The 11748-nt window shown below is 35.8% G+C and overlaps 1 protein-coding gene across 3 annotated transcripts in view; it reads left to right on the top strand.

Moving 5' to 3' along the window:
• CMC2 (C-X9-C motif containing 2) overlaps positions 1 to 11247 on the top strand; it is a 90023-nt gene extending 78776 nt beyond the window's left edge. For all 3 annotated transcript variants that reach the window (XM_023732532.1, XM_004377708.2, XM_023732531.1), the window contains exons 3-4: positions 7494 to 7565; positions 10879 to 11247. In XM_023732532.1, the coding sequence (XP_023588300.1) occupies positions 7494 to 7565; positions 10879 to 10965 (159 nt within the window). In that variant the 3' untranslated portion in view covers positions 10966 to 11247. The remainder of the gene's footprint in view (positions 1 to 7493; positions 7566 to 10878) is intronic.
• Positions 11248 to 11748: the final 501 nt, after the last annotated feature.

Genomic DNA, 11748 nt, shown 5'->3' with positions numbered 1-11748 from the left:
GAGACCAGTGGAGTATCTTAGATGGCTGCTCACAGGCTTTTAAGACCCCAGACGCTACTGACCAAGGTAGAATGTAGAACATTTTCTTTATAAACTGTGTTATGCCAGTTGAGTTAGATGTTCCCTGTGACTATGGTCCCCACAGCCCTCTGCCCAGCAATTCAGTCCCTCAGGGAGTTTGGATGTGTCGTGACTAGTTTTAAATTGGAATCAAATTAAACATTCTTTTTTTTTTTCTCTTTCAAAAGGATTTCTTATAGTAAAGGTGGCATCTCAACTCACTGGAACTAAAGATAGACTTATTAGAAAATTAACTTTATTAAAGCATAATTTACATACAATAAAATGCATCTATTTTAAGTGTAGAGTTTGCTGAGCTTTGACAAATGTAAACACCAATATAGCCACCATCACAGTCAATATATAAAACATTTCCATCACATCAAAAAATTCCCTTGTACCACTTTTCAGTCAACCCCCAACTCCCGCTCCTGGCTTCAATTAACCACCGAACTAATTTGTCACTGTAGATTAGTTTTCTGTGTTCTGGAGTTTCTTATAAATGGAATCTACATTGTATACTCTTGTGCTTTGCTCAACATAATTTTTTGAGGTTCATACATGCTCTTGCATATATCAGTAGTTCATTTCTTTTATTTCTGGGTAATATTGTATGAATATACTCCAGTTTACTTATTTGCCTGTCAGTGGACATTTTAGGTTGTTTGCAGTTTTGGGCTGTTTTGAATAGAGGTGCTATAAACATTCATGTATAAGTCTTTGTATGGACAATTTTATATTTCTCTTGGGTAAATACTTAGGAATGGAATGACTGGATGATGTGGTATCTGTTTAACCTTATGAAAAACTGCTGAACTTCCCACCAGCTCTCTGGCTTCACCAACGCTTGGTATTTTTAAGTCTTTTTTAATGTTAGCCACTCTATATGAGTATAGTAATATCTGATTGTGGCTTTAAATTTTATTTCCATGATGACTAATGATTTTGATCATCTTTTCAGGTGCTTATTGACTATTCATAACAGTTCTTTTGCCCATATTTAAAAGGTGCTTTGTCTGTCTTGTTATTGAGTTATATGAATATTTTGTATCATTTGGCATACAAATCCTCTTGATACGTATCTTGTATTTTCTCATTTAAAGGATGTGTTTCAAAGAGCAGTTTTTAAATTTGTTGAAGTCTGATTTATCTTTTTTTTTTCTTTCATGGTTTATGCTTTTTGTATTCTAAGCATCCTTGTATATTCCGTGGTCACAAAGATTGTCTCCTATGTTTTCTTCTATGAATTTTATTGTTTTAGCTTTTATATTTAGGTCTATGATTCTTTTCAAGTTAATTTTTGTATATGGTGTAAGGTATGAGTTGAGGTTCATTTTCTTTCCCTATGGATATCTAGTTATTCCAGCACCATTTGTGGAAGATACTATCCTTTTCCTACTGGATTACCCTAGCCCCTGTATCAAAAATCAGTTTACCATATATGAGTGAGTCTATTTCTGGACTCTGTAGTCCATTCCATTGATGTGTATGTTTGTCCTTAACATAGCACCACACTGTCTTGAGTACTGTAGCCTTTAGTAAGTCTGGAAATCAGAAAGTGTAAGTTTTCCAACTTGTCCTTTTTCAAAATTGTTTTGGCTATTCTAGTTCCTTTTTATTTTCATATAAATTTTAGAATCAGCCTGTCAATAATTTTACAGTGGAGAAACTTGGCAAAGAGTTCCTTACCCAGATGATCAAAGTTACATCACCAGTAATAGGAGAAATTTGTATGTGCCTCTTGACATGATACACCAAAAAGGACACATCACTCCTATAGTATTTCTGCCAAAAATGTATAACCTGAATCTAGTCATGAAGAAATACCAGTCAAACCAAAATGAGGAGGATTCTGCAGATTAACTGGCCTGTACTCTTTGAAATGTCAAGGTAATGAAAGACAAAGAGATTGATGACTCTTCCAGATCAAAGGAGACTAAAGAGACATGATTCTGGATTGCATTCTGGACCAGAAGTAACAAGACTTTTTCCCTTCTGCATAAAGGGCATTATTAGGTGAACTGGTGAAATTTGAATAAGGCCTGCAAATTAGATACTAGTATTATATTAATGTTAATGTCCTGATTTTGATAATTTATTGTGGTTATTTATGTCCTTCCTTTTTTAGGAAACATACCTGTTTAGAGAGAGGTAAGGGCTGTCATGTCTGCAACTTAATCAGTGGGTTCTGGAAAAAAACAAACAAAAAAAAACCCTGTGTGTATATGTATATGTAAGAAAAGAAGAATGATAAAGCAAATGTACTAAAATGTTAACATTTGGAAAATCTGGGTGAAGAGTATTTGGGAATTCTTGGTACTAGTCTTATAACTTTTAGGTGAGTCTGAAATTGTCATAAAGTGTTTAAAAAGTGCTTCTAATTTATCGTGTCAGAAAATAGCGACATGTTCATTTATTCTGTATCATCAGGAGATACCTAAGTCATCTCTCTGGAAGCTTCTGCTTTTTAAGCATTAAAACTATAAAACAACAACAAAAATCCCAACCAGTTGCCATCAAGTCGACTGACCCATGTGTGTCAGAGTAGAACTATGCTGCATAGGGTTTTTTTGGGGGGAAGGTATTGTCTTGGTTGTATTTCTTTTTAAACATTTTGTTGAACTGTATAATACACATACCGAAAAGTTTAAGTATATAGCTCAGTGAACTTTCACAAGCTAGCATACCCATTTAACCAGCACCCTCGTCAAGTAATAATATCACCAGGGCCCTCAACCCCTTGTGCTCCCTGTCAGTCCTACCCTTGCCAAGGACAACCCACCATCGTTATAGCTCCTAACACTGTTACAGTTCTGCCTGGTTTTGCACTTGATATAAATAATATACACTACATGTACTCTTGTAAAATAATTATTTCTTTATAAAGCCCAAACTTTCTACCTATTTTCCTGATTCTCTAAGCATACCAGATATATGTCCCTTCAGATCTCAGTTGTTTAATCTGTAAAATGAATGGATTAAATTACTTCTAGCCCTGAATTTGTGTAATTCTGTATTTTAATCATTTTTGTTGATAAGCCAGCATTCTGAATGCCGTTTTTTGGGCTGGAAGGCTGCAGTGCTCTCCAACCCTCTTGAAGTATACATGGCTGTTTTATCTCCAAATGGCCCTAGCATACTGTGCTTTTATCATTCTTTATGTGTTTTATAGGTCTTCTATGGTCTTTGTAGACAAATGTCATTTCCATGGCTGTCACTGTCTACTGGCAGCTTTTGATCTACTGGTCTATTTTGCCTACATTTGTCAGCAAGACTCAGATTATGTATAGTTAAAATACAGAATTTAGAACAGCTGTTTTCCTCAAAACTTAGAAGTCCTTATGTATTTTTTCCTGATTTATAGAAGTAATATGTGAGTAATAATGCCATTCTAGGTAGTGTAAAAAGCCTAGGAAAGTGTAAAGAAAATAAAAATTACTTTTTATTCTACTATCCAGAGATAAAGTCATGAACAATTGGGTTTATCTAGCTTATATTTTAATATTTCTTTTTTTTTCCCTCTGTTATCTTCTTCCTGTTGGCATTTTAAAATGCCTACATCTTTTCCATCTTGAGAAAATGAAAACATAAAATCCTTTTTCGATAATCCCAACCTTACAGTATCCTATATCTGGCTTCCCTTTCAGAGCAGGCTATTCAAAGAATTGAAAGAACACTTGCTTTCTCTTCTCTTTTCAGTTTGGTGTCTACCTTCACTAGGGTCCTAAAACTGCCAGAGTCACCAATGACTGCATTGTTGCTAAATTTGGTGGACATATGTGGTAATTTCCTCACTTGTCTCCCAGGCACCGTTTGATTCCTTCTCAAAACACTCTTCCACAGGCTTCTACCATATCCTTCTCTCCCCTTGTTTTCCTTTAATTTCTTTGTTCACTGTTCAGTCTCCTTGGAAGACTCCTCTTTTCTCTACCTTTTTCCTAGAAAAATTCATTCATTCCAATGGTTTCTAATCTTTATCTTTAGCTCAGATATGTTCCCTGAGTTCCAGATCTGTTTATCTCAACTATATACTGGACTTGACTGTTCTACAGTTAAACTCATCATGTCCGTCCAGACACAAACTCATCTTCCTGTTTTAAAAGCCTTCTCCTCCTAAAAAAAAAAACCAGAAAGCCTTCTCCTCCTTTCTCAGTGAATAACGTTTACTTGTCTCAGCCAGAAACCAGTGTTGTCTTTAATTCCTCCATCTCCCTTGCTTGTTACATCTGAACAGTGACCAAGTACTGCCCGTTCTCTGCTGAGTATCTCTTGAATCAATTGTTCTCCATTGCCAATGCCACTAACGTAGTCCATTCCAACATTATCTTACTAGGGCCACCTGTAACTGCCTTCTAACTGGTCTCACTGTTTTGTGCTCTGTCCTAATCTACTTTCTACATTGTATTTAGAAGAATTTTTCAAAAAAAATAAGTTTAATCTGACAAAGACTGGAGGAACCCCCGAGACTATGGCCCCCAGACAATGCTAACCCAGAACTGAAACCATTCCTGAAGCCCACTTTTCAAACAAAGATTAGACAGGCCTATAAAACAAAAAATAACACATGTGAGGGAAGTGCTTCTTAGTTTAATCAAATATACAAGACCAGATGGGTGACTCCTGTCCAAAAGCAAGATGAGAAGGCAGGAAGAGACAGGAACTGGATGAATGGACACAGGGAACCTGGGGTGGAAAGGGGAAGTGTGCTGTCATATTGTGGGTATTGCAACCAATGTCACAAAACAATATGGGTATGAATTTTTGAATGAGAAATTAACTTGAGCTATAAACTTTCACCTAAAGCACAGTTTTAAAAAAAGTTTAATTGTTCTTCTCCATCAATGTCTTTCTTTGCGTATAGAAAAAAATCTAAATTTTCTAACTTGTACTTCAAGGCCTTCTTGAAACTGGTTGCTACTTAACTCATTAGTGTCATCTCTTACCCACACTCCCCCCACCCCATCCCTGCGTATTCTTTTCTACAGCTGTGCTGAGCCATTTACTTCCTGGAGTATGCTATTTTCTCTCTTCTAAGCCTTTGCACTTGCTCTCTTTCCTTTGAGAACGTTCTCACTGTCTCTGCTCCTCATTTACTAGACAGGTTTTATTCCTCCTTCAGGTTTTACTCCCTTTTCTCCTCTCCTGGCCTAGATTCTCTTTGATACAGCTGCTGTGCACAGCAGTAGCACCATGCATTTCCACTCACATAAAACATTTCCTGCTTTATGGCAGTTATTCTTACACTTTTTGGTCTCAGGACTCCTCTACACTCTTAAAAATTATTGAGGACCCCAAGGACGTTTTGTTTATGTTATAGGTACCAGTTTAAAAATATTTATTTATTTAAAATCGCAATAATAAACTTTATTACGTGTTAATATGTTTATCTTTCATAAAAAATCTTATTTAAAAAAAAGTAAAGAGTGGCATTGCCTTTGCATTTTGCAGTTCTCTTTAATGTCTGGCTTAGTAGAATTACAGCCGGATTCTCATCTGCCTCCACATTCAGTCTGTTGCAATATCATACTTCATGAGCCTCTGGAAAACGCCACTTGACCCTTGTGAGAGAATGAAAGTGAGTGAACAAGACAAATAAGGTCTTTGTATTATTAAGAAAATAGTTTTGACGTTGTGGACTCCCTGTAAATGTCTTGGGAACCTCTGGGTGTATACTCTGAGAACCATTAATTTATGGAAACCACTTCATTGTCTCCCCTTTGACTATGTGCTATGAGAATAGGATCCAGATCTCTCTTGCCCACTATTGTATCTCTGCTCCCTGGGACAGTGTCCTCCATTGATCAGTTGAATGATTCATATCTTCAGTCAGTTGCTCAGTTAGTTTGGTTCTCTAGGAATAGACATCAGGCACTAGAGGCTTATACGATGTGTATACAAGAGGATTGCAATCGATGGGCATTTCTTTTTACTAACTCCACTGGGGCATTTTGGGTTTAGTGTTTTTCATGTAGTATCACAAGAGTGTTAATTCTCACTTGGGCTTAGTGTTGAGGGGAAAGTAGACATGAATTAGTTTTTGTCTTAGATTTTTAAAATAAGATACCTAGGTATGTATATGGTGTGATAAAAATAATGTAAACAAAACTATGACGCATTGCCTTACATTCTGATTATTTGTGTTGTTTCTACTTGACTAGAAGGTATGTGGAAATGCATTGTCCCTGTTTATTTGTTGTCAATGAGTTAATTTAGGCAAAATATATGCTAAATATTTATTCTGGAAAGGTCATTAGGTAATCATTAAGACATCTTAGTCTATGTTAAATACTTGCCAGAAAAACTCTCACCATTTCTTCATTGTGGACCAAAAAATTATATATAGAGTGGCAGTGAAGCAGGAAAAAGAAAATTGTATGAGGCATGTCCTCCTAATTATGTGTTGTCTGGTTTCCATGAAAGCCGTAGTTTCAAAGAAAAGGAAAAGATGTGCTTATTACAACTACAAGTTCAGTGTTTATGGCATGTCATCATGGAGATTGCCATGTTATCCGACCCGCCCTTAAAAATGGTGAAGCACAAACACACTAATTGTGGCCCTACTAAAGTTCAAGGTCTTTAACTGTCTTATCTTAACCTGCTTTGGAGCATTCATAGTTTAGTTGTAGGACCTCAAACCACTAGGAAATTTTTTGTTTTTGTTTTTTAAATAAAGCAGCATTCGCATTTCAGACACAGATTTCCTAATATTGTGAATTAATAACTTACTTATGTGGCCTATACTGACCACCTAATAATAGTGTTAGGTATTTCTGGTGTATTTTGAATATTTTGAATAGGAGCAAATGAGAAAATGGCTCTGCTGCCAGGCATTTAATAAATAACTTTTCTGTGGGACAGAATGTTTGCTACTGAAGTAAGTTACTGTTTGCTCATCAGTAATGTGGCCACACTGCAGTTTGACCCCACTCCCTGTAAATAGAGGATGAGTTGTGCTGTGATTTTAATAGGTCCTTTAACAAAAGGGGTACTAGGGAGATAAAACTGCTTATATTTTGTGAGGTGATTGCTGGCTTAATAGGCTTCCCCTTTTATCCAGGAAAAAAATCTTTTTACTTTTCATTTCTACTTATAAAGCATTTATTCCTCCTTTGTAGGAAGGACCAAATAAAGCCTGTTTATATTTTAGCTCAACTGCTAACCTAAAGGTACCACAGAAAATAGGCCTGACAATCTGCTTCCATTAAGATTGTAGCTAAGAAAACCCTATGGAGCAATTCTTCTGTGTAGCACACAGGGTCGCCATGAGTCGGAACTGACTCGATGACAGCTAACAACAACACATGTGATTTAATATCATTTGCTTATTATCAAGGTGATACATTAAACCCATTTCTGTAGGAGTAAGTTTAAATTCTGCCAGAGACCTTAGCACGTTACAGAATGAACTATTTTACCCCTTTTCTTGCTTTTAGCACAGCATTCTGAAATTTTTTGGTCATTGCAACGATCTTGATCGGCAGATGAGAAAATGCCTGAAGAAAGAGGTAAGAAAAGTGTCGAAGAATGGAAGTAGTTGAACAATAGAACAGAACATTTTAGAACAATATTATATATTGCTGCCATCATTAATTTTTTCTCAAATGTTATATATAATTATAATTATAACAGAGAAGATTGACTTTCTATGTATGACCTCCCCTAAAACCAGAAGTGAAAGCTTCCTCTGGGGACAATTTTAGAACATTGCTGTTTTTTGGCCATGCACTCAAGTGAAAACAACTTTGTTACTATAATCACGGCAACTCATCTGGATGAGTTTTAAGATTTGGAAGATTTGGAAGAGTGAATCTCTGTTCACCAGAAATACTTATATCAGCTAACTGTTAGCTATGGACAAGTAACTAAAACTCTGGGCCTCAATTTCCTTGTATGTAATGAGGTTAGACTTAGGCTCTTTCTACCTTTAAATTTTTTAATTTCTTTGTAATTATGATATGTACAAACCATACAGGTCTATTTTGACTTGTTTGGGAAGACTGTCAACTCCTGAACCCAATTTTAGACTATGACTTGGACTTGGGCTAATACCTTACAGTACCTAGTTCTTTTGCCTTTTCTCAAGTACTGCTAACCCTGCAGAGTGCATCTTAAGCTTTTGAAAAGAAATTTCATTCCATTTCTATTTTGGACATCAGATATTTTATATCAAGCACATTTTAAATATATAACTAATGAAAAATCTGTCTCCAAATCTTTGTTTTCTGTATTTTTGAACCTTTTTTGTTCACCTATTAAGCTTCATGTTAAAAGGCATTATGCATAATATTTGAAGCTATCCAGCACCTATCTTTAGTTTGTATATTTTTCACTCTGGTGTTTTGGGTTTTTTTTTTCATTTCCTAAAATCTCTTTTCAGGGTGACACATACTTATCTTTACTGTTTGAAGAACTTTCTGTAGTTCTGAGTTAGGGGCCATAATTTTCTCTGTGTGCACACATATGTACATGCATAAGTATTTTAAAATTATTTTTGAAAAAACTTTTTGCTTTGTATATAAAGGCTAGTTTATATGGAAACTAAACTTAGGGCTGTGTCCCTGTTTTAATCAGCCTACGCAAAAATAAAGCCCATACTATTTTATATGGTATAGCTGTTTATTTTTCACATGCTTTCAGTTTTATAAGATGCTTTTTTTCCTTAGCTCTTTTTTCTTCTTCTTATAGTTCAGTAATTTTGCCATTGGTTAGGTGATTAGATCTTCATAGGAGATTTTCTTCCCAGGTGGTTCTGATCTCTGTTAGTGACTGTTTGAATGTTGTGGATATTTTTCTTATTTTATCCAAGTTTGTTTTCATATAAATTTTAGATTTTCTCCTTGACTTATTTTCTAAGTCCACTCTGTGGTTTTTATGTGGCTTCATTGCCTGATTTTTAGATGTTTTTCCGCCTGTTCTTTCATTCTCTAATCCTCTGAACCTGTGCTCGTTTATTTCCTCTATGCTTAGTGTTTTCTAGTTTACCATTTATTGCTGCTAGTGCTCTCCTCCTACCATTTCCTTCATGTGTTATTTGAGTACTTCATTTCTTGAAACTGAACTAGAAAAAGGTTTGGCCAATTCTTTCTGAGCCCCTCTATGCTGCTGTTTTATCGCTTTTGTTCTTTTTATTGAAATAATTACTAACTTTGCAGCATCCTGTTTTGTTCCTCTTATTTATTTATTTATTTTGGTTAACTAACTTCCTGGTCGGTCTGTCTATCTATCTATGTATCTTCAGTGTTTGATGGAGTTTTGTGAATAACCTCATATTCAACCCTCCACCCCAATTCAGGAGCCATCTCAACTCCCCTCTAAAGCTATCTTAATATATGTTTTAATACAGACCATATTTCAGTTTGCTCAGTAGCTTACTTTATTGACCTGACTGATACAAAGTATTATATTAGAATCCTAGAATTACAACTTTAGACCTAGAAAACTTCTTAAAGATTATCTAGCCCAACTCCCTATATATGAGGCTACTGGCCCAAGAAGAGTAAAATAACTCGAAGTCCTGATTCTCCACAAACATTCTGTCTCAGGGGCAAGCGGGGGGGATTTGGTCGACTCCCTGGTTACCTGTGTGTCATAATCTTTACCTTCTGTAGCATCTTTTACCATATCTCTGACTCCTAAAAGATTTTGATGTTTAACTGTTTACCTTTCATTCTCCTTTAAAATATGTCTGTATTGCTGTATATATTATAAGCATGTAAATTTATACATATAAAAACATTTTTCTTCAAGTGTATGTGCTTTAAACATAGGTTCATCTGTTTGAGAAATTCTGAGTCCTTATCTAATAGCCAGGTTCCATGTTTTCTTGTTATTTATAACCTACAGTCATATTAGAATACTAGGCTGTAGACCTCCAAGGTGAAAACTGCATTTAGATCCAATTGATTACAGAAAAAAGATTTTGGGAGAATCAAGTTTGATGACTATTTGTGATGACAAAAACAAAAACCTGCAAAGTTCAGTTGACCGTAAGTTTCCATACGAGTCAATAGGTAATGTGGTTGCTAAGATCCAGTTACTCTTTTGGGTAATATTTATAGAAATGTAATACATCGAGGTCACGAGAACCCTAGGAGGTGTACTGTAGTTCATGTCTGTCAGACTACATCTAGAGCACTGTGTTTAATTCTGGTTGTGATATTTTTATAAGGGGCATTGATATTAAAGTGCTTTATAAACTAAAAGGCATTTTCTAGATTAGAATGGAGAATCCATGGGTCTGTGGAACAGTTGTAGGTACCAGGGATGTTCACCCTGAAGAAGAGTAAGCCAAGATAGTGGATTAGCTGTAAACAGATGTTTGGGAGACTGTAGCAGGCAAGAAGAATTAGCGGGCAATAGGACAATTTACAGGGCGACAGTTTTTGGTTTAACATAAAGAACTTTGGAAAAAGTAGAACCGTCCAAGAGTAAAACAGGCTACTTCTCAAGGTAGTGAGCCCTCCATAACTGGAAGTGTTCAAGCAGAAGTTAGATGATTTGCTAGATTGTGAATCCTGGAGAACAAGGACAAAACTAATCTTCCTATATATTTATTGAGTTTATATTTTGGGAAGAAGTTAATTCAGCAAATATTTATACACCTATTGGGACATTGTACTGTATTGAAAGAAATTGTACTAGAGATCCTCTAAAGTTACTCTTTCCAATCTCAGACTAAGTGAAATAGTAGGAATATAAGAATTTTGTCAATAAAAACATTATTTTTATTTTGTAAGTTTTTCTAAATACTTAACTCATATAAATAGTGACATAATCTGCTGTCTTTTCTTTACCCTCATTTTCCCTTTTGTTTTCCAGTATGCGGAAAGGAGGACGAAGAGCAGGGAGCATGGCAATGTGATGCGAAAGAGACTTTTTAATTCTTCAGAGGAGTCCGAAAAATGAATTATATTTTTGCTGAGAGAAGACTGGAAGACTCTTGGTTGACAGTCAGAAGAATCCTTTCTTATTTGGTCTCCGTGATCCTTGACTGGGAAGTGTGACTCACTTTTGTACTTGAAGAAATGGAGGAACCCAAGATTCTGGGTATTTGCTGAGTGGATCCTTTGGCAGTAGTAGTCTCTCATGGCTGCCAACAAACCTGACTTCTAACATGTTCCCTTCCCTTTGTCTACCACCAACTAATATTGAGTAACTTGCCTCCCACAATAAAATAACTTATTTTAATCATATTTTCTCCTTTATATTCTCCTGGAATTAGGGCAAGCTAATGCCATTAGACTTCTCTTTTTGACAGTGTGGAGATTCTGAAACTTAAAAATTGAAGGCATGAGCTGGGGCAAAAAGTTTCGAGGAAATCTAACCATATTAGCTCTATGAAAATGTTGCAACTTTATTGTTTTTAGAAAGCTCTTTTCTCAAGGGTTAAATATTTGTAATTAACATTGATAAAGTTACATTTTGCGTTAAGATTTTAATATTAACAGCCTTTTCCCCTCTTGGTTGAATGTGCCCACCCTGGGTGTCAGTTAATTCCTGGCATTGAACTTAGTCCAGCTTGTCTCTTCTCCGCCTGGGTGTAGAACTCTTTGTCCCAGATCATTTCTAGCAGTCTTCTCATCAGTGTTCCTTCTGAGTCCTGTGGTACTCTGGAAATCAGCAACCTCCAGCGCTGGCCATAGCAGGGGCCTGGTCTTCTTGTCAAATAAGGTGTGATAGAACAGATTG

Source organism: Trichechus manatus, unplaced genomic scaffold (genome assembly GCF_000243295.1).
Source record: "Trichechus manatus latirostris isolate Lorelei unplaced genomic scaffold, TriManLat1.0 scaffold00053, whole genome shotgun sequence".
Lineage (NCBI taxonomy): Eukaryota > Metazoa > Chordata > Mammalia > Sirenia > Trichechidae > Trichechus > Trichechus manatus.
Note: the sequence above shows the minus strand (reverse complement) of the source record. Positions and strands in the feature narration are given on the sequence as shown.